Source organism: Zalophus californianus, chromosome 4 (assembly GCF_009762305.2).
Source record: "Zalophus californianus isolate mZalCal1 chromosome 4, mZalCal1.pri.v2, whole genome shotgun sequence".
NCBI classification, from domain to species: Eukaryota; Metazoa; Chordata; class Mammalia; order Carnivora; family Otariidae; genus Zalophus; species Zalophus californianus.
Window position 1 is genome coordinate 30,401,080 of NC_045598.1, and position 23,353 is coordinate 30,424,432.

Consider the following 23,353-nt stretch of genomic DNA (forward strand, 5'->3'; position numbering starts at 1 on the left):
TTAAATATTTCCTTACTATTTACCAGTTTATTTATTAATTCAGCAGATGTTTATTGAACCGCTAGAACTGTTCCTAGATGCTGAATGGGTAAAGTACCTGCTGTTAAAGAGCTCACTCTGAGACAGAATGAAATGCATTATTTAGGAGGCAGGGAAGTGATTGGCAGTTGCTACAACAACACGCTCCATGGATAAGTTCAAGAGTTAAATAAGGATCCCCCCAAAGAGGGACAGACAAAATGATCTATAGAAAATAATGAACGTGAACAAAAAGAGGTAGAAACTTGAGAGTAATGAAAGTGTTTTAAGTGGCAAAACACTTGAATGAGTTAATTTCTGAATACCATCATTCTGTGATAAAAGGCTTCAAAATAGGAATTCTACTAGGAGCTGTTTTTAGGTCTTTATGCAAGGGTAACTTTGGCAGTGTATAAGATTTGCCTTATTTCCTGGACTTAGGACCTAACTCCTGTGTATGATGCAGCTCTACCGATCTATCCTTCATGTTCTTCTGGATCTGATGGGGAGGCAGTGTAATAAGACTTAGAGTCAGACCTTGATTTGATTCTGGAACTCACTTATTTTGTGACCTTGGATGAGTTATAACCTTGCTGTGCCTCATTTTCTCATCTGCCAACTGAAGATTAAAATAATTGCTTTCATAGGATCATTGTGAGGATTAAATATCGGCACTCAGTACATGTATTAAGTGCCCCACAAATGATAGCTGTAAGCATGGTGTTTGTACTCTCCGTTATAGCCTGGACCAGAAGAAAAGTGGCTAGTGGTCCCGGAGGCAAAGGTCCCCAGTCTGTTCCTTCCTTAACTTGCTACTTCCAGTTCCCGGGAGTGATTTAACTCAGGGCCACTGCCTTGGGAGGCGCTAACAGTGGCCACTGACCATGCCTGCGCCAACTGTAAAACAGCTGCTTGAGTACTACACACTGGGCTGTTTCCGGAGATGCATACCTGTTGTGTGGCTACTGGCCTACTTGAATCTTTCTTCTAATCCTGTGAACTGTTCCTGCTGAACTTACTAGCACGGAAGTACTCTTTCAAGAGTCTTCTGCATGGGTTGCAACATTGAAGAGTTGCTATATAGAGTTGACTTCTCACTTCTGGGGAATGGTATATTTCTAGAAGAACCTTTGTGGTGATTTAGTCTTAGAAATAGTTGACCTTTCACTTTCACTGCTCGCTACTTTGTAGAGCTTGTCACTAAGATATGCTTAATGCTACCATCCGTCAAGTTCATCTGTGAACTTCTGCCATGTTCAACATTCTGCAGTTTAGACAAATTCTTTCTTAGTATTAATGCTGCCAGGCTTTAGAGTGTTTCTTACACACTGGGGCTCATCCCAGGCTGGGTTTTTCTTGTGGCCAGAATTTGATATACTATATATAGTTCTTTGAATGAATCCTTTCAATATCTGGGCTTCTCTGATTCAGTTTTCTTTTTCATTTTTTTTAGGGTTGCAGAGCAGTTGCTGGGGTGATTGACCTAGGCACAGTGGAGATATTTCCCATCTTCAGAGCCATGCAAAGGGGCCTCATTGACCAGGACACAGGCTTTGTGCTCCTGGAATCCCAGGTTATCATGTCTGGCCTCATTGCCCCTGAGACCAGTGAAGAGCTCTCTCTGGAGGAAGGTCTAGCCAGAAACCTCATTAATCCCCAGATGTACCGGCAGTTCCGAGAGCTACAGGATGCCCTGTCCTTAATAAACAGCCTTCCTGAGAGCAAAGGCCTTCTTTCTGTGGTGGAAGCAATTGAAAAGAAAATAATCAGTGAGAGAGTTGGACTGAAAGTCTTAGAAGTTCATCTGGCAACTGGAGGTTTCAGTCTCCCCCCTAATAAAAGCTGCATCAACCTAGAGGAGGCTTTTCACCAAGGCCTCATTTCTGCAAGGCTTCACTCAGTGTTAGAGTCTTACCTGAAATCATCCAAGAATTTGATAGACCCCAACACAGCTGAGAAAGTCAGTTTGCTGGATCTGATGAAGAGATGTGTTGTCCACCAGGACTCGGGGTTGAAACTGCTGCCTGTCAAGCAATTGGCAGGGGGTATGGTGAGCTTGAAGTCAGGCCGGAAGGTTAGCATTTTCCGTGCAGTTCAGGAAGGCCTAATAGACAGACAGGTCACTGTCCGGCTCCTGGAAGCTCAGCTTTTTGCTGGTGGCATAGTGGATCCAAGAACAGGACATAGGCTTACTGTGGAAGAGGCTGTAAGACATAATTTAATTGACCAAGATATGGCCTGTGCTATTCTCATAAGGCAGCTTCAGACAGGAGGCATCATAGACACCGTCACTGGACATAGGCTGACAATAGATGAAGCAGTGAACAATGATCTAGTAGCTCCTAAGATTGCCCTTGTGATTCTGGAGTCCCTTTGGTCATTCATGGGCTTGCTGTGGCCTGAATCTGGAGAAATCCTCCCAATCACAGATGCCCTGGAACAAAGTATTGTGTCTACTGAACTAGCTTATAAAATACTTAGTGGCCGACAGCACATTAAAGCTCTGTTTCTACCAGCAAGCACAGAGGTTTGGTCCTGGAAAAAAGCAGTAGAAGAAGGTATGTTGGATAAAGATCTTGTCAATAACTTAAAATCAATTTGCATACCTGATGTGATGCCCCACATGCAACTGGCAGATTCTTCAGAACAATGCAAATTGAACATTAATCCTGGAGCAGTAGGTCTGCCACGGAGCCAGAGCCAAACTGAGGGCATAGTAAGCCCTAGTGAGAAGCTCTTGTTTCAGCTGATGACTCACAGCTATATCAATGTGCGGGATGGACAGAGGCTGCTCCTTTTAGACAGCGAGCTGATGGAGACACTGACAGCAAGAGGTGAATATCAAGCAAGCCCTCCAGAAGTGTTTGAAGTTGGGCATCAGAGACTAGAAACTCCCGAGGAATTACAAGAATCAGTGAATGTCAAAACCACAGAAACTTTCTGTGATGGGCTGAATGTGAGGCCATGTGAGTTCCAGCTTTCTTTTCAGAATGAAGAATATCCTAATCGGGCAGATTGCACTGAAGCAAAAGGCAAAATGACCACTGTAGAAATTGAAGCTTCCACTATGGAGAACCTTGAGAGAGACCTGTTTGTGGGGGAACAAAAAGTGAGAGATCCAAATGTTGATACTTTGATGGTCCCAGATAAAGGCAAATCAGAGTTAAAAGGGCAGTTGCTAGGCACCAAAAAGGAAGAACTAACAGGAATGTCTACCAGAGAAAATGTTAGCAGGGGATTTCTCCTTATGGTACCCACTGAGGAAGCTGAGGATGTGACCTTGGTGGCAAGCAAAGATCCTTTTCCTGTTGAGACACTGAGGGAAGAATGGCAGACTCCCGGAAAGACTTCTTCTCCATGTCAGACAGCACGAGCAAACACATTTGAAATTGAAATTCCAGGTGAAACTGGAAGGCCACTCATAAAACCCCAAAGCAAAAAGTCACAATTTCAGGTAAAGAATACTCTAGATTTAGAATCAGAACTAAAGTCTGAAAATGACATGAATATTCATACTCTAGACAAAAAGAAAAGCTTAAATAAAACATTTTCAGATAGGGATGACCATAAACAAAATCCAGAAGGACACAACACTGTAGGCGGTAGTGTGATGACCTTAGAAAAGACAGATGTGGAAGACAGTGGTCATGAAACCTCCCTGTCATACAGTCATCCTTCAGAATTGTTCCAAGAAGCTACCTTAAATACATTATCTGCACAATTACTAGATGGTGGTATCATTCACGAGCAAACAGGTCAGAAGCTCTTACTAAATGAAGCAATAGCCCGAGGTATTGTGCCCAGTCACACTGCTGTGAAACTTATGGGAAAACTGAACATGTTTCGGGGCTTCTTTGACTCTCAGACCTGCGAGTCCTTGACCACTGAAGAGGTCATTGATGAAGGTCTGATGGATGAGAAATTATTACATAATGTCCTCATGGCAGACAAAGCTATAAGTGGCGTCTTAGACCCCCGTACCCACACACTCTGCTCTGTGAAGGAAGCAGTTACAGTTGGACTTCTTGACACACAAACAGTCTCCAGAATTTTAGAGGGGCAGGTGGTGACTGGTGGAATTGTTGACCTGAAACGAGGCAAAAAGGTTTCGGTAACTCTGGCCTCAAATCTTGGCTTGGTGGACAGTGCTGACCAGACAGAACTTATAAATCTGGAGAAAGCCTCCAAAGGCAGAGATGCTGAGAAAACAGTTAGGGAGAGATTTATTAGCCTACAAATGGAAACAACTGGAATTATGGACCCCGATAGCAGAGCTACTTTAACAATCATGCAGTCCATTGACAGAGGACTTCTGGAGAGAGAGGAGGCTGTTCGGTTGTTGACTAAGCAGGTGGTAGATGGAGGTATCATTCACCATATATCTGGAATGAGACTTTCTGTTGATAATGCCTTTGAACATGGCATCATTGATGAAGATTTAGCCAAGCAGCTCAGAAAGGTTGAGAACTTAAGCCTCTGTCAGTTTTTCCACCCTGAAACCAAGGACACTGTTTCCCTTCCTGAAGCCATAAAATTAGATCTTATTACCCCAGACTTGAAAAGGGAAATCCAAGAAATGCAGGCTTTGACTGGAAGCTTTGTGGATCTCATTTCTGGCCAGAAATTGACCTTGGCAGAAGCTGAAAAAGAAGGACTGTTAACTACTAATAAAGCAATATTGTCTTCAGGAATGATGCATGGGATTATAGATCCTGAAAGTTACAGAATTGTTCCTTATTCAGAATTAGTAAAGAAATGTAAGATTGATATTGAATCTGGACAGAGATATTTAGAAGTAATTCCCTTCTCAGACATTAAAGACGAAGCAAGTGACAAAGTGCTTACATTATCCCAAGCAACTCAGCTTGGAAAATTGGACTTTATATCTACACTGAAGGTTCTGGAAGCTCAGGCAAATAACGGGGGAATCATAGATACTGCCACAGGGAAAAGACTGACTTTGGCATCAGCTTTGGAACAGAAATTAGTAGATGAAAACATGGTAAGAATTATTGCAACTCATCAGGTATTAAATGGAGGAATTGTTGACATATTTAATGATCAGAGAGTGACTCTAAAGGAAGCTGTTGAGAAAGGATTTATCAGCCCTGAACTGGCAACTATGATCCAGATAGATACTTTAGAGTCCTGCGATCACGGGGCTCAGATTGAAAAGCAAGATGGGATTGAAGTATGTGAAATAGAGAAGGAATTTCTAAGAAAGGAAATGTTACTTGCTTGTAATCAGACAGCTGGAATGAGTTATGGTAAAGGAGCAAGTGAGAAATTATTTGAGATTGGAAGTCAGTCTGCACAAGGAATGGTTAAAACAAGAGTTTCTGATGGGGGGCAGGCCAAAAAGAGCAGGGAAATTTCATTAAAAGAATTGGAATACAAGGATCAAGATAAAAGGAGAACTTCTCCAGAGGCTGAAGAATCTGTCAGCATCATCATTCCTGGTGATCATAAAGATACATCGTTGGGCCAAGGTTCAGTGACACTCTCTCACTCAGAAAGTCATGATTTTAAACTCAAAGAGGCGACTAGGGATGACTTGGAAAAAAACACAAACGAAGAGCAGGAAAACATAGAGGCACAAATGGAAATTACTTCTCATACGAAACAGTCTATATCAGGTCCAGATCCTAAAGAAATAAGAGAAAGCCAAGGAAGAATTATTTCAGAAGTGCAAGAATCAGATTATGAAACTTCAGGCAAATTGCTGAGTGAGCAGGTTATGCAGAAACCAATGAATACCAGGGAGAAAAGGAAGAGGGAGAAGAGGGAGGTGATTATAGAAGAAAGTGTCAAAACACACAAACCAGTTCTTTCTGAAGAAAAGTTGAATCAAGAAACCACCATTGGAGCTGACCAGGGATCCAGTGTAGAGAGTCCACCTGTGGAAATAACCATAAATGAAAAGGGAGAAGAAGCTGGTAGAGAACTGGGATTTTCTATTATTTGTAAAGCTGAAAACTCTTCCCCAATGATACCCAGAGGAATTTCTGTAAATCAGGATGTTTTAACATTCTTCAAACCTAATCAGGTCTGTGAAGGAGAAGTAAAAAATTTAAGCCTCTCTACTTTAAAACCGGAAGAAAATTTATCTCAACTTACTAGTGGGGCCCAGAGTGAACCATTCTCTTCTATAACGCCAAAACCTGAAGGATTATACTACCAGGAATCAGTTGGAAAGGCCCAAGTTGCAGGCAGATCCCAAATTTCTGAATCAAACAAACCTTTCCAAGGAACCATCAGACCAGAGACCAACTCTTGTCAAGATTCCTGTGTTACTTTTAAGACCAAAGAAACCAAAGATCTGATTTGCTCATCTAATGAATATAAAGAAAGATCATACCAGGAAATACCTTTTGACTCAACAAGAATTCTTAAATTAGAAGAAACTACAGTTTCTACAGTAGACCCAAAAGAAGTCAGTTATCTGGAATTCTCAGACAGAAAGGACTTTCATCATCAGGACAGCAGAAGTGATAGTGGAATTCTCGCATCTAAAATAACAACTCAGGAAATGACTGGAGAGACATTTCTAGAAATGTCAAACCCTATAGTTACAGGTGTAGAAGCAGCATCTTCTGAAGGCATGGTGACTCAGGATGTTCCCAGAGTCTTAGCGTCCCTTCTTCCAGAGAAACTGTTCAAAGATGGGTCTCAAAAAGAGAGGGCAGAACAACAGGATGCCACCGTTAGTCCCCCTATTCCAGAGACCAGTGAAGAAAAGCCAGTGCCGCTCATATACCCGACAGTGAAGGCAGATGAGAAGACACCACAGGAAAAGCTCAGAGAAAGTCCTGGTGGTGAACAGATTCCCTTCATGACTACAGCTGGGGGACGGGGAAATGAAGGTGTAAACCCAGAGCCCTCCAGAACAACTAAAGTAAGTTTCCCCATGGTGTGTCTGTATGTATATTTTAGATGTACCTAGTTTAATGCTAAAACTCTTGACTGGATACTGAATTTATGTATGTACAGTGTGTGCATACATACAGTTTCAGGGGACTAGATGATTCTCTAAGGTATAATTTAGTTTACTGTCATCTGTTTGTTACACAGTTGTTAGGAAATTAGGCAGAATGTCTTTCTGAAATTTGCAAGGGTTTTAAGTTAGAAACTAACATTGGAGCTAATATGAAATACCGGGGTGATGGTACCTATAGTTGGAATAGCTTTTGGAAGTTTTGCTAAAATGAGGCTTATGGATTGATAATTATGAGCCTCTTCTCCCTGAGGAAGTTAATAAAATCACTTTTTTGTCTTTTGATGTGAGGCAACATAAGCACATACCGTGTTTTAGTTCATCTCACCCTATGTGTAGTAAAAATTTCTATTTGTCTCAGTGAGACAGCCTGCTTTTAAAAGCAGATTTAAAGGTGAATGTTGGATCTGAGTAAGTTTTCTTCTTGGCTCCACAGAATGTATTTAACCGACAACTTTGTCTAGAACATGATGAGAAGCTGGTATCCTATCTTTCTCTATTACGTGACATTGAAATGAGGACGAAACAGATTCAACCTCTGGACCTAAACCTGGCAGAGCTACAGGACCTGCTGTGTCAGGCCAAGGTAGGTTCCCAGAGACTTCCTGCAGGCCCACCAGCTTGGAGGAGGGAATAGAGAGTATTCAAGAAGAAAAACATGTTCATGGGTGCCTGGGTGGCTTAGTTAGTTAAGCAATCTTACTCTTGATCTCAGTTCAGATCTTGAACTCAGGTTTGTGAGTTCAAGCCCCGTATTGGGCTCCGTGCTGGGCATGGAGCCTACTGAAAAAAAGAAAAAATATATATTTATTTATTTAAAAAAATAAAGGAAAAGAAAACACCACCATGTAAAGGACCCCCCCCCCCCCAAAATAGATTTAAAAATTGGAGATCTCTGAAGAAAATCAGGAACTGGTCTCACAAAAGACAAAGCAGAAGAGACTCAAGGGAGGAGTTGTAGCAGGAGTAAATACAGTAGGGAGACTGAGTGAGGACTAAAAGGGGGATTTAGTGCCCAGAATCATTTGTAACCTAACCTGAAACTAAGAATAGTTTCAGTGGAGCTGTAGGATATCAACGAGGTTGCAGTGAGAACAAATGGGAGGTTAGAAGGTGGGAGCAATTAATGTAAATCATTCTTTCCAGAAGCTTGGTGGTGCAAGCGAGGAGAGAGGTGTAGGACACTAGCTGGAGGAGATGCCCTGAAAAAAGAACATTTTGATTGGATTTTGGGGCCGACTAGGAGGAACCAATAGAAAAGGAGAACTTGAAGTTAGGAGAGAGAAGAAATGATAATGGATGACATGAGTTCCTGAGGACATAAAATTAGACAGCTTGAAAAGGAGGAAGAGGAGCGCTTTCTCTCAACCGAGGTTAAGACTTATCACAGGATTGGAGTCACAATGAGGACAGACTGTAGAGGTTAAGCAGTTCTCTCAATATCTGGAGTATAGCCTTGGGTAGGGCAGCTGAAGGGCAGGTGAAGATGATGTCCAAAACTGCCAACTTTCCCACAACTTATTTCTGGCTCCTTTGCTGAGGATCAGAATATTGTAGACGTTGAGTTAGGAAGGCTGGGTTGGGATATTTTTCTATTTTTTTCCTTTTGCCTCGTTGGATTTTGGAGTGGAAGAGTTTTTTGGTTATTTTTTTTTTTAAGATTTTATTTATTTGAGAGAGAGCACGTGCATGAGCAGGGGGAGGCAGAGGGAGAGGAAGAAGCAGACTCCCCAGTGAGTGTGGAGCCTGACACAGGGTTCGATCCCGGGACCCTGAGATCATGACCTGGGCCGAAGTCAGACGTTTAACCAACTGGGCCACCCAGGAGCCCAGGAAGTGTCGTTCTTTTGTTTGACTTATTTTGTGTCACATTATATAAGGCATAATGACCCTCTCAAAGAGATAGCAAGTTGTATTGGAAAGTGTACTACACTGAGTCAGGAAACCTGAATCCAAGTCCTGGCTCCATTGCTGAGGTGGGTGACTTTAGACAAAAATAAGATAGAATGGAATAGAATAGAAGAGAATAGAACAGAATAGAATAACATTTTCAAATGCTGAGACATTGCTTCTGTAAATCTGGTATAATAATAATATCTTTTCTGCTTACCTCAAGAATTAGTGATTATGAAAACCAAACAAACAAATGAACATACATAAAAACATTTCATAAGCTGTAAAGCAGGTGTTGGCATGAGGTGACAGAAAACTGTGTTCACAGCTGATTCCTAAATAGCAAGAGTTCTAGTCTTGATTTTGGAGGTAACTCCGCTTTATCCCCCCAGGTATTAGACAGGGAGCTAAAGGATCTGTCCACCTTGGTGAATCAGGAATTAGAATGTGTGAATCAGATTATCATCAGCCAGCCTCCAGAAGTCCCTGCTCAACTGTTGAAGGCTCTAGAGAAAGATGCCAAGAATCTTCAAAAGTCCCTCAGCTCTGTGAGTGACACCTGGAGTTCCAGATTCCTTCACCTCCAGAGTGCTGTGGAAGTAAAAAAGGTTGCTTCTTTTTGTTCACAAAGGTTCACAAAATCTGGGCAGGCTTGAAGATTTCCATCATCTAATTTGCCATTTGTTTCTTAGACTAGAGTGTTAAGTCAGCACGAAGAGCTAGAAGGCAGACTTCAAGATCTGAGAGCCTGGGTTGGCAGTACCAATCTTCTTCTGAACAGCGAGGAATATAACGAGGAAACCAACACTGACAGCCTGAAGCACTGCCTCCAGCATTATAAGGTAGGCTCTCCACCCATTCTCAAGTCCATTTTCTTTGTCCTCGGAGTTACATCAATTTTATTTTCCTGCAAGGCAAACCAGAACCTGTACTTCTCTTTCTTGGGAAAACTGATTTTCCATTTTAGAAATAAAGTCTGCTGTATTTAGTTTTTTAGGTTATCATACCCTTAGAGCTTCGGTGATCATGGTTATTTCTCCTTTCAGCTATTCTCTGAGAAAGAGTCTACAGAATGGCCTATTACTATCAATTTCATCTTGTCTTTATAACCGAGCATCTAGTATCCGTCCTTTGTTTCTAATTTTACACACACCAATTTCAGGGGACTTGTTGATCCATGATTGAGAGCATGGCTTGGCAAACTTTTTCTGTAAAGGGCCAGATAGTAAATATTTTAGGCCTTGCTGGTCATAACACAAATGGACCATTCCTGTAGCAGCCATTCACCTTTGCTGTTGAAACATGAAAGCGGCTGTAGACAGTACATAAGTGAATGTTCATGGATGTATTACAATAAAACTTTATTTACAGAAATAGGTGGCAGGCAGATTTGATGGCCAACCACTGATCTAGAGAGATGCTTTTCTTCTTCTTAAGCTTTAAATTAATTGATTCTGTTTATATGTTAGTGAGAGAAAAGTAAACACTGAGATACTCATGAGCTGAGGTGTTTTTTCCCTCCCAACATTGTTCTTTGTTTTGGTTATACTTAATATAATATCAGATATCACTCACACTGGTTTATCCACCTTCTGCTATAGATAGCACACTCCTTAAATTCTTTCTAAAGTCAGAGCGGAACTAAAGATGCGCTCTCCTTCTGTTCTCTCCTTTTTCCCCGGTCTTAAAAGAAGCAGACATAATTTCTCCATGGTCAGGTTTCTTGGATGCAACCCATCCCTTTTTGTCTTTCGAGAGTTGACCTGCCATCTTCAGTCATGCCTTTTCCTCCAAATCTATCATTAGGCGAGTGAGTTGCAGACTTGAGAGTATTAAATAAAAGCAAGAGTGAATAAAATTCCTGTGACATAGTATATGATATAAAAATGCAGAGCATCTCATGCATGGTTTCCTCCCTAGTTATAACTTAAATGAATGTCCTAATGGGAAGACAGCCACAGTCTCAGTCTTGTTTTCCTAATGACAGTTTCCCAAATCCATTCATCACAGATGAAGAAAGACACTTAGCTTGATGATAAATATGCAAGAAGTCCTTTCTCTCTGCTCTGTAGGATTGCTGACTACCCTCAGTTTCAAAGCAATAGGGGTCTAGATTATCTTGTTTTTTTTGCATACAGTGTTAAATAGCTGATGACCACTAAATGTTTGTGGAAAAATTGCATGCTTTTAATTGTCTTAAAGCAGATAAATTCTAGTGTTAGGTAGGTATATATATATATACATATATATATATATATGTATATATATATATATATATGTAACTGTTATATAAGAAAGTCTGACTGTAATCTTTTACACCCTTAAAATGTGTAAGCAATATTATTTACTCTAAAAATCATGTATTAGTGAACTGCAAATAAATTGAGTACTTCCCCACTCTGGCCTTCTAGTAACTCACTGCTGGACAAATACAAATAGATATTTGAATCTAAGAATATACAATTAGGCCGATCTATCTCAGACCAGAAATTCATGATATATTTTCCAAACGTTAAAAAAAATTTTTTATAGATAACCTGGGATTAGCAGTAGTATAATTCTATTAACATAAATCATTAAAAATGTACTGCATTTGGAGATCAAGGTCCAGTAAAGAAAACCTAATTATAATACATGAGGAGTTTAGAGAGACCAGAAGTGAGATTTCCTGTGCTGGTTTGGCCCTAGAAATGATCGGTATCAATGATAAAAATACAGCAAATTAACCCCCCTTTATTTATTTTGACTCTTTGATTAAAACCAACAGCTTCTGCTTTGATAGAGAATCAGAAGTTTTATTTTTTTATCTTTTTTCGTTTCCTTATTAGGATTTGAAGCAGCCCATGGCTGAAAGGAAATCTCAGCTGGATGCTCTTGCTTTTGATATTCAGTTCTTTATCTCAGAGCACGCCCAGGACCTGTCCCCTCAGCAGAACCGGCAGATGCTGAGGCTTCTGAATGAACTGCAGAGGTCCTTCCAGGACCTTGTGGAGCAGACCGCAGCTCAGATGGATGTGTTGCAGGGCCATTTTCAACAAATGGAGCAGGCAGCCCAGGTCAAGGTCAGACTGAACCAGCGGCTGGGCTCACTTTGTCTTTTGGGGTATCCTCTCTATCCTTGAGATTTCTGGCCAGACTCCATCTGTCATGATTCCTGGAGCCTGTGTTGACCAGTTTTTGAAATTTCATGTCCTCTAGACCAGTTTGGTTCTGGTCTAGGAGGCAGCTATTCTGGCTGTATTTCTTGCCATGTTTTTGGTTTTATGTGTGCGTGTGAGAGAATGTGTGTGTTTACATGTGTATGTATGTGCAAGTATTTTCCTTTTAGTAAGACTTGACCCTCACTGTGTCTCATCATGTCTGACTTCCAAACAAAAGTTGTATCCCTTGCCCTTATTTCTCCTCCTCTCTTCCTCAGCATTCTTTTGTGGGCTATTAGGAACAGTTAGGTACTCTAAGCTCTTGAGAAGAATGGTTCTGAAATGACTTTTATTCTGAAGCTTTTCACATGATTAACAGTAATATTCCTTGACCACCTTCAAACAGCCAACAACGAAATTTTTATTAGAATTGTTATTAATTTTTTAGCACTTTTAATTTTTTTATTTTTTTTAAAGATTTTACTTATCTATTAGAGAGAGAGAGAGCACATGAGAGGGGGGAGGGTCAGAGGGAGAAGCAGACTCCCCGCCGAGCAGGGAGCCCGATGCGGGACTCGATCCAGGGACTCCAGGATCATGACCCGAGCCGAAGGCAGTCACCCAACCAACTGAGCCACTCAGGTGCCCTTTTTAGCACTTTTTAAATCATGATTAGTTTCTAGCACCTTTCTTCACACTGAGATGCCCAGTGCTCATTCAGTTATGGAAAACAGGGTCTAGAACCAGGTGTTAACATTTTGAAAAGAAACCATCCTACCACCATCTGTCACAACCCTCTTCTTGCAAAACTCAACATAATTGCATTGATGGTAACATCGTAACCTAAGAATACCAAGAATGATGCTTAGTCATTTTTGCTGTTGGAATAGTAAGTTGGAATTCAACAAGATGATATTAGAATGTCATTATCACCAGCAATCTGTCTCAGGGTCACCTTTATTAAATACTGTGCAAAGTTGAATGGAGCTTTTGAGTTAGGCTCAGTGGAAGTTAAGTTAGTCAATTCCGTATGTCCCCCCATTACTGCTTGTTGTTCCACCTGTATTGAAATTGAAACAAAATACTAATTCAACCTTTTAGGTTACTTTCCAAACCTGAAAATTTGCAATATCCTCACTTGGGAATGTATATAGCATGGTGTAGTCTGTGGATAGTTAATGAAATAGCATTGGTCTGAGCCACTTTAAGACACAGCCCGGATCCAGGGTAGGCCCCTGAGCTGCAGCAGGTGGTAGAACTGCATGTGAACATTCTCTCTGAGCGCATAATTAATTCCACAATGTTTATTAACCTTGTTATTGTCAGAAATGCTCTGCTTCTCTCTATATTTGCCCTGAATGCATGTGTATGTCTGTGTGTTAACTTGTTTGCTTTGCTTTTTTCAGATTCAGTCTGCACCCATCCTAACCCATGAAGATCCAGTTTTACAGCTGAAGAGCTCTTAGGAGTTCTCTTCCAGAGCCCTTCTATTTGTCCTAAAGAGGGGGAGAGAGGGCCAGTGTGGGCACCTGTTTGTAAGTGCAGGTGACTAAAACACCATCAGAAGGTAGAAACTGGTGGACAATGGTTCTAGAAGGATGGTCAGGAGAACACATCATGCTCAATGGCTCAATTAGGTGCTTCAGTGTCATGCAGCCGAAATGAGATTTGGAGAAGGGATCAGGCACAGAAACATATTCCCTCCCTCCCCGTGGGCCTGGCTTTTGTCTTTGATATCACTTCTAGACACCTGAAGGACTGAGCCAGTTGCTATTCTTGGGCAGTTTCCTTCTCAAAATAGCTAAGCCCTTAATGCCTGGCATGTAATCATTCCATTTAATGGGTATCTGCATTTGTGAGATGTTTGATTTATGAAGTCATCTCAATTATTAAGAAGCTCGATTAGCTTATGAATTATCCAGATTCTTGATTTTTTTTTCCCTTCCTAATCCAGTCCTTCTAATTTTCTGTATTTTAACTTAGTATGTAGCATATCCTCTAGTTCTGGTGGAGGAATTGATCATAACCACTAATTTATTATTATCACCATTATCATTTATGGATTTGAAGCATCTGGGCTCTCTGTTCTCCATTTCCAGGGCTAATAACAGCAGTCTGGCAATGGAACTCCTAACCAAAACCTGGGAGCATTTTCACCTGAAATTATCCCTGAATATAATCCAAACTATTGACCCAGATCAACAGACTGACCAAATGAGGGGAGCTTTCTGAATATGACTTCTGTGCTTTTTCCTGTTCTAGTCTCTCACCAACTCTTCCATCCTTAAGATATAACCTTTCTGTTTTACATTTCAGGGAGTTATCTTGTATTTGTAAAATGAGAATTTTTAATCATCTCTTGGCCCCTTTGCATTTCAATTAGACCCTGCAGAAACAACAAAATACCTGTCACCAGAAACTGGAGGATCTTTGCAACTGGCTAGGACAGGCAGAAAGCACATTGGCAGGTCACCAAGGTAGAGCCAACCAGCAGGATCTCTCTGCTTTGCAGAAGAACCAGAGTGACTTGAAGGTCAGTATGAGTTCATTCACTTTTCTCATTCCTTCAGCATATCTTTATAAAGGCTTTCTATGTGCCAGGCACAGTGCTTCATGTTGGCAACATAACAGTAAACATCCCTGTTCTCATGAAGTGTAGAGTCTAGTGGCCAGGAGAACACATCAAGAATCTTTAATTCTTATGCTTTGTATGTTTAACAGTCAGACCCAATCCTGTCTAGGATGTTAGAAAATATTGAAGAACTGTCACTTAAACTGAAAGTGAAGAGCATGTAGGGGTTAACACATGAAGGGGCAGAGGGAGGAGGAGAATATGCCAGGCAGAGGCCCGAGCATCTGAGCATCTGTCTTGAGGTGGGGATGGGATCGAATACAACATATTCAAGAACTGAAAGCTGGTTTAGTTGGACTGCAAAGAACAAAGGGAAGGTTAGTGAATGATGAGGTGGGACCCATATCATGCTGGGCCCTGTAGGCTGCATTAAGGATAAGGCGTGGTGGATGCCTGGTTGGCTCAGTCAGTACAGCATCTGACTCTTGATCTTGGAGTTGTGAGTTCCAGCCCCATGGTGGGTATAGAGATTACTTTAAAAAAAGGGGGGGGGGCGCCTGGGTGGCTCAGTCAGTTAAGCGTCTGCCTTCGGCTCAGGTCATGATCCCAGAGTCCCAGTATAGAGCCTGCTTCTCCCCCTGCCCCTCACCCTGCTCGTGTTCTCTCTCTCTCTCTCTCAAATAAATAAAATCTTAAAAAAAAAAAAAAAGAAAAGTGTTAGAATATTTCTTTTTTTTTTTAAGATTTTTTAATTTATTCATTTGAGACACACAGATAGAGAGAACATGAGCGGGGGAGAAGCAGGCCCCCCGCCAAGCAGGGAGCCTGACGCGGGGCTCCATCCCAGGACCCTGGGATCATGACCTGACCCGAAGGCAGACGCCCAACCATCTGAGCCACCCAGGTGCCCCAGTGTCAGAATATTTCTTAAGTAAAAAAATATCTTAGAAGTTCTTAATTGCATTGGTTTAGGCCTAAACCTTAAGCAGATCATAGTCAGGGACGCACATCTGGTGCAGGTCTGTGTCATCCTAGCCGTTCCGTCTGTGTGCTGTTAGCTGTCTTTGAAGAAGGAACATTGACATCTCTGCCCTCCCTGTGTTCATGTGTTAAGGATTTACAGGACGACATTCAGAATCGGGCCACCTCATTTGCCAGTGTTGTCAAAGATATCGAAGGGTTCCTGGAAGAGAACCAGGCCAAGCTGAGCCCCCATGAGTTGACAGCTCTTCGGGAGAAGCTTCATCAGGCTAAGGAGCAGTATGAGGCTCTCCAGGAACAGACGCGGGTGGCCCAGAAGGAGCTGGAGGAAGTGGTGACCTCAGCTGTACAGCAAGAGACTGAAAAGGTAACCAGACTTCTTTGATACTTAGTGTTTTTCAAAAAAGAAAATTTTGGTACCTGGCAAATGAAGAAAAGGTATTAAGGGGAAACTACCTGACAGAGAGCATAGAATCATGAAAAGGGGCTACTTCAGGAGCTGGTCTGTGAGTCCGTATTTATTTTGGGAGGAAACATCCTGAAGGACTTTAAGTCAGGAATAGTTGGTGGGAAATTCATATCACCCACCCCACCCCCCAGAGAAAAAATATTTCTTGCTATCTGTATACTCAATACTCTAATTGGAAAATCGTGGAAAGAACTTAGTGAAGAAGGGTAGTACCTTGGGGAGGAAAAAGCAAATGTCACATTTCAAATATGAATCTAGGTTGATAATCCAAGAGCACAAGGGGGAAATATCTGGGGAGTCTTAGGATGGCACATGCTATCCCCAAGCTGCCCCTGTGGATCGGTGGGAACTGGCACTGGGATAAACCTAGGAGAAGTTAAAGGCTCAAATGGTTTTCTGCGTTCCCCTCAGCACTGGCAGAGTAAATTAGAATCCTTGGTTTGGCCATGGGCTCTGACACGAATGGGGGAGGTAGAAAATATGGAAAAGAGAAATAAATTACCTGAGGGGGAATTCTGAAACATATGAAAGTATCACTTGACATAACCTGTTTAATTACAGTACTTGGACAGTCAGAAAATGGAATTCGAGAGGGAAATTTTAGAACTCAGTACTCTGATCAAAAACTAATGATGTAATGTATGGTGATTAACATAACATAATAATAAAAAAAGAACTCAATACTCTGTCTGGCAGAAAAAGGATGGGATGTGTTTCCCTTAGGGCAGGGCAGCTGGTAATTGAATGTGACTATACTGTTTCTGACCCTACCAACTCAGGGCATCACTTCTGCACATCTATGAAGGATTCCATGAAGCCTTGCTGGGCTGCCAGGACTAAATCATCTCTTAAAGCCCCTTTAAATCCTAGGTTTTGCCACCCCCACCCCTCCCATGCCCCCCCCTTTTTTTTTTTGGTGGGCAGCAAAGCAAGGTTTATTGAGCAAAGTGATAGTACAAGGGGACCCAAGCAGGTTGCCCTTTTTTTTAAAGCAATGAAATATAGGCAAAATCTAGAGACTGTTTTAAGTAATTGTTTTTCAACAGATTTAGAAGATACTCATTCATTTTTGTGGCTGCAAAGACCGTTTATACAGTCTTAGAGCTTCTCTTCTTTAGCAAAAAAGTCTCACCTTTTTTCTTAACTTTTGCTTGTGTAGCTAAATAACTAACACCTTCTCACTAGCCTCCTTCTGTGGCTTTCAGAGTAAAGCAGCTAAGGAACTGGCAGAGAACAGGAGTAAGATTGATGCTCTCCTGGACTGGGTAACTGCGATGGCATCTGGAGGACAGATGGAGCGGCTGTCAGGAGCGAGCCTGGGGAAAGGAGCCTTTGATACCACTGATGCCCACAAGGGGGCGAGCCAAGCCCCAGAGGAACTGGACAAGCAGTGTGAGAAGATGAAGGTGAGAATGTTAGCTTGTCCTCACTCTGCTGGGCGCCTCTCTGCTGCCCTGGGCAAGTCACCGTAACCTCCTTGCCCCTAAATCCAGTAAGCACAGTAAGTACGTCTCAGTTCATGCCCTCTTTGATACCTCAGCAGCTTTGACACTGTTGAAATACTTTCTCCTTTGGTTTCCAAAGCGCTACTGTGCCCCAGTAATCCTTTTTCCTTTCCTCTGGCCAGTTTGTGAGATACCAGTGTGCTTCCAGGTGGCAGCCTCAGCCTCTTCTCGTCTTTCAGAATATACTTCCCTTGGGTAGTTTTATCCACTCAGGGCACTTAGTTACTGCCTGTGTTAGAGAGTTCCATGTCTGTGTCTCCAGCCTAAATGCCTGTGCAGAGCATCAACCAGTACATAAATCCATCTGCCTCTTTGTAACTTGGAATCACGAGCAGCTCAGCCTCAAAAAATGGAGCTCCTATTTCCTATGACACGCGCCCCCCCCCCGCCTCATCAGACTCATTCTCCTACCCCCACTTCTTGCCAGAACTAGACATCATCAGGGACCCCTTCCCCTTCCCTCACTCTCCTGTATCGAATCAGTCATCAAATCCCCTGCTTCTTAGATCTCTTTCAGAGTCATCCCCGCTTCTGTCTTTCCACTGAGCTATGATTGTGGTTCGGACTACTGTCAGCTTCCATTTGAGTTGTTACGGCAGCTTCAGCTGGTCTCCTTGCCTTGTGCCTTCTACCCTCCCTTCTACACGACTACGTGATCTTCTGAAAATTTGATATCTTTTTTTTTTTAAGATTTTTATTTATTTATTTGACACAGAGAGAGACAGTGAGAGAGGGACCACAAGCAGGGGGAGTAGGAGAGGGAGAAGCAGGCTTCCTGCTGAGCAGGGAGCCTGATGTGGGGCTCGATCCCAGGACCCTGGGATCATGACCCGAGCCAAAGGCAGACACCTAACAACTGAGCCACCCAGGCATCCCGAAAATTTGATATCCTTGATTAACCCTTTTAATGGTTGCCTATCGCCCTCAAGAAACCATTCCTTACTCACTATTTAGTTCTACCCATGTATTCGTTATTCAGCAAATATCGAGCACCTGCTATATGTCAGGCATTGGAGATAAACCAGTGAACCAACCAGAGGAACCATCTCCTAAGATATTAACTGGCATATGCAGGCATATTTTATTGCATGATTGAAAAACAATGTTTAGGGAACTTAGAAAACACATAGGTCACCTATTTTAGTAGTGATACCTTTATAGCAAAGAAAATTTGGCTTAGCTAGAACACTTCTATTGAATGGCCTGTGTCAGTCATTGCTTTATTTTGTATTAATAGGATTTTTGCCTCTTGCATACTACTGCTGTGCTTGGAGATCCATCATAGGGTGTCCCCCAAAGCTGTGCTTGGAGATTCATCATAGGGTGTCCCCCAAAGCTGTAGTCTCAGTTTGTCCCTTAACTGTCTGCATGACCTTAGTCAAGACATGTAACATATATAGATGTTGTCTGCTTACATTGCAGATGTAGCAGAGACGGTCCTGCTGTCACAGGACTGCTGACCAAGGAGCATCTCCATCCTAGGAAGGAGACTGCCTTACTCGTGGGTGGATGAGAATGGGGACATCTGCCCCTTACTATCCCTTTGAGAAGGAAACATTTGTCACCGTAGCTTCCCTGAGATGATATTGGAAGCTGACACTATCAGGTTGCTGATACAGGTTGAAACTAGACCATGCTCTGGTAAAAATTAGGCTATTGTCCTGGTCTAGGAAGTTGCATAAACAGTACAGATAGGCAAGAACACTGACTGAACTCCCACTGTTGTCTCTTAGACTCAGGAAGAACATTTTGTTTCATTTAAAAATTTATTTTTTTGGTGGGGGGAGAGCTTGCACACGAGGTGGGGGAGGTGCAGAGGGAGAGGGAGAGAGATCCTCCAGTAGACTCCCTGCTGAGTATGGAGTTCCACAACCCTAAGATCATGACCTGAGCCAAGATCATGACCTGACCCGAAATCAAAAGATACTTAACTGAGCCACCCAGGCGCCCCTAGACTCAGGGAGAACATTTTAAAAAACAAAACAAAACAACCACAACTCCCTAAAATAACTCACATTCCACTGAAATAGAAAAAAGATCCATGTGTAAGCACATAGACATAGCACATATAATTAAAAAAATACAAGTTACCTGTGCTCCGGAAATACATCGTACTCTCACTGGAATACAGATTGTTTATTTAATGAATTAATTTTCTAAGAACTCTTCCTAGTTGGGACAGTGTTCATGGATATGTAAGTGACATATTTCACAGCTAAGTATTTGCAATCTTTATATTGTCATGTTTGGCTTATCCAACTTAGTCTCCCCTTGCATTAATGTGGGCTGGCCATTTGTGCCTTCTCTTAGACTTAGAATGGTTTAGTGAAGAGAGCCAGGTTCTAGTCTCAGTTTGTCCCTTAACTGTCTGCATGACCTTAGTCAAGACATTTAACATATATAGATATTGTCTGCTTACATTGCAGATTGTGCCCCAAATCAGTTGAGATAATACATGTGAAGTCGCTTTGAAAACCGTAAGATCCTATGTGTGTCAGTTCAGCCGGGACTAGTATATGGCTAATGCTTAGAGAGTGGGAGATACTGGTGATTTTGGAACAGTTGGAAAAGTGGCCTGTTGAGATCTCTCTCTACTTCTAGCTGTAGACATAACCAAATTTTTGTGGTATCCTTGCTGATCATCCTTTGTTTTGTGGAATTTTTTGCCAGGCCCGTCACCAAGAATTGCTATCTCAGCAGCAAAATTTCATCCTGGCCACGCAGTCAGCTCAGGCCTTCCTGGACCAGCATGGCCACAATCTCACACCTGAGGAACGTCAGGTGCTACAGGACAAGCTAGGAGAGCTAAAGGGGCAGTATGCGACTTCCCTGGCCCGGTCGGAGGCAGAGCTGAAGCAGGCGCAGACACTACGGGATGAGTTGCAGAAGTTTCTGCAGGACCATCAAGAATTTGAGAACTGGCTGGAGCGGTCCGAGAGAGAGCTGGAGAACATGCACAAGGGAGGCAGCTGCCCCAAAGCCCTTCCCTCCCTGCTAAAGCGGCAGGGGAGCTTCTCAGAGGATGTCATTTCCCACAAAGGAGACTTGCGATTTGTGACTATCTCAGGACAGAAAGTCTTGGACACAGAAAACAGCTTTGAGGAAGGCAGAGAACCATCAGCCACTGGAGCCTTAGTGAAGGGCAAGCTGAAGGATGCAACGGAAAGATACACTACTCTCCATTCAAAGGTACTGAGAGGGTCCTGGCAGCCTCTGGGGGAATGGTCGTGGGAGCCCTCACACAACTGTGGGTGGTTTCTGGGGCTTAGGTTAAGAACCTTAGGACATAGTGAGTGAACTGAATTACATATTGACCACAGGCAGAATAAATTTATGAGCTCTGCAAAAATGCAAAATGTGGAGGCCCCTGGGCTAATGCCTGATCCCAGTAGTATCAGGGGTATGTCACTCTGGTAGGGAAGGTGGAGGTGCTTGCCTTCCTGTACCCTGACCAACAGACGTGGGCTCCCAAGAGAAACGGTACAGGGGAAACTGCAACCACATACACAGTCTTTATTCCTTCATAGAGCATCTAGGGTACATCCTTGCCTTCCTCCCTATCAAAGAGCTCCCGTTAGCTCCCAAGCTGTAGAATCCAGTCAGTTCTTCTTACCTGTCTTATGCACTTTGCCAACATCTCTAACCTAGCCAGAAGGAACACTCTGTACCTCCCAGTCCCTCCCTACCTTAGCCTGCAACCCGATGTGTCTTTCTTTTGGTGGTTTGTCCTACAATTCACTCAGTCTTCGCGGGTATATGGTATAAAGTTGGGATGAATAGTACGGGTCAAATAACAAAGGCCCCACTTGTAGAAGATGGTTGCTACTCATCTGTCCCTGGAGGCCTCGGCGCTACCCTTCACTGTGGTTAGAGTGAGATCCTGTAACAAGACCAGGCTTTTCTTTGGACTATGCCTAGGAAGCCACTGCCTTGAGCCAGACCTTGCCTAAGCCTGCTCTCCCTTTTTTCTCTGGCACAGTGTACACGATTGGGCTCTCACCTGCACATGCTCCTAGGCCAGTACCAGCAGTTCCAGAGCTGTACTGACAGCCTGCAGGCCTGGATGCAGGCCTGTGAGGCCAATGTGGAGAAGCTCCTCTCAGATACTATTGCCTCGGACCCTGGAGTTCTGCAACAGCAGCTTGCAACGACAAAGGTAGGCTGGGACGCAGGCTGTTCTATCGCTTGGGGTAGAGTACCCCAAATAAAGCAAATACTCAACATAGCTTAAAGGCAGTGGTTGGGATGCCTTGGACAAGATCTGATTCCTAAACACTTAATTCTAACATCTGTGGGTACGCATAAATGGAAGTATTCTTTGTAGCTCTAGTAGCACTATGCTAAGTAGCTCTTGGTTCCTCGAACCAGCTTTGATTACTCAGAGGTTTTACTTTTGGCCTTTTTCATGGACAAGCAGCAGTTGCAGGAGGAATTAGCTGAGCACCAAGTACCTGTAGAGAAGCTCCAAAAAGTAGCTCATGACCTCATGGAAATTGAAGGCGAGCCAGCCCCAGACCACAAGCATGTTCAAGAAACTACAGGTATGAAGGAGCGTAATGAGAACACTCCCTTAATTCTCAGCGTGTGCCACTGTTTTGTAATACATCACACGGTGTCCTACAAGTATCTGCGGTGCAGGCTAGGCGCTGAGGACACAAGCGGCAAGAGCTTACTCTCAATGAACTTTGCTCTTGTACCATTGAAGGCCTTTGCAATCTGCTTTCAACCCCTTTTGCCAGGCATTCTGCCTTCTAGCCACGTCCTGCTTCTTTCCTTCCTCAAGTAAACTAGTCATTTCTTCATTACTTTACCCCCAAAGTTTTCCCTATGGTTTAGCTGCTAACATTTATTGAGTGCTTAGCATGTGTGATGAAATCTTGCTCAAGCTTCTAGATGTACCTGAGAGGTTGCTTCCTTTGTAAAGTCCTGGCCACCACTTCCAACCCCCAAAAGAAATAAAAGATAAGAAAGAATCATTCTTCTTTCAGGCTTCTGTAGTACATTAGTCTTAGCATCAGTATAGCACTTAAAGTTTTATTTTATTTTTTTTTTAAAGATTTTATTTATTTATTCATGAGAGACGGGGGGGGTGGGGAGAGAGAGAGAAGCAGAGGGAGAAGCAGGCTCCCAAGGAGCAGGGAGCCCGATGCGGGACTCGATCCCAGGACCTCGGGATCATGACCTGAGCCGAAGGCAGATGCTCAACCATCTGAGCCACCCAGGCGCCCTTAAAATTTTATTTTTGTGGTTAGTTGTGATGAGCCCTTTTCTGCCTGTGCTCACGTTTACAGTCTTATTTTTGTAGAAACCAGGGACATATCTTAATTCTCTTCGGTCCTCAGCATGCAGCACAATTTCTGGCACTTAGTAGGTGCTAAGTAAATAATGCTTTGTAATTTTAGCTCAAATACAAATGCACTTTACGCTTATTCCTTCTATTTGTCTTAGTGTCTGTTATTATTATAATTAACAAGTGTGATTTAAATACATTGTTTTTTAAAAGCACAACAGGAAAATAGTCTCCACTCTATTCTCATGGCCTTGATTTTCCAGATTCCATACTCAGCCGTTTTCAAAGCCTCTCGAGTAGACTGGCTGAGCGCTCTGCTCTGCTGCAGAAGGCAATTGCCCAATCTCAGAGTGTTCAGGAAAGCCTGGAGAGCTTGTTGCAGTCCATCAGGGAAGTTGAACAAAACCTGGAGGAGGAGCAGGTGGTATCCTTGTCATTGGGCGTCATCCAGGAAGCCCTGGCCACGAACATGGTGAGACCTAGGCCCCGAG

At 42.8% G+C, this 23,353-nt stretch overlaps 1 protein-coding gene across 34 annotated transcripts in view; it reads left to right on the top strand.

Moving 5' to 3' along the window:
* The window catches only part of MACF1 (microtubule actin crosslinking factor 1), a 340,905-nt gene that overhangs the window by 215,474 nt on the left and 102,078 nt on the right, over positions 1 to 23,353 (top strand). For 29 of the 34 annotated variants that reach the window (XM_027622580.2, XM_027622734.2, XM_027621977.2 and 26 more), the window contains 12 exons: positions 1,472 to 6,913; positions 7,449 to 7,598; positions 9,298 to 9,513; positions 9,598 to 9,747; positions 11,734 to 11,967; positions 14,429 to 14,578; positions 15,732 to 15,965; positions 17,273 to 17,473; positions 20,243 to 20,761; positions 21,552 to 21,728; positions 21,990 to 22,113; positions 23,126 to 23,334. In XM_027622580.2, coding sequence (XP_027478381.1) covers positions 1,472 to 6,913; positions 7,449 to 7,598; positions 9,298 to 9,513; positions 9,598 to 9,747; positions 11,734 to 11,967; positions 14,429 to 14,578; positions 15,732 to 15,965; positions 17,273 to 17,473; positions 20,243 to 20,761; positions 21,552 to 21,728; positions 21,990 to 22,113; positions 23,126 to 23,334 — 7,806 coding nt within the window. The remainder of the gene's footprint in view (positions 1 to 1,471; positions 6,914 to 7,448; positions 7,599 to 9,297; positions 9,514 to 9,597; positions 9,748 to 11,733; positions 11,968 to 14,428; positions 14,579 to 15,731; positions 15,966 to 17,272; positions 17,474 to 20,242; positions 20,762 to 21,551; positions 21,729 to 21,989; positions 22,114 to 23,125; positions 23,335 to 23,353) is intronic. The other 5 variants (XM_027623676.2, XM_027623755.2, XM_027623903.2 and 2 more) reach the window with 1 other exon arrangement.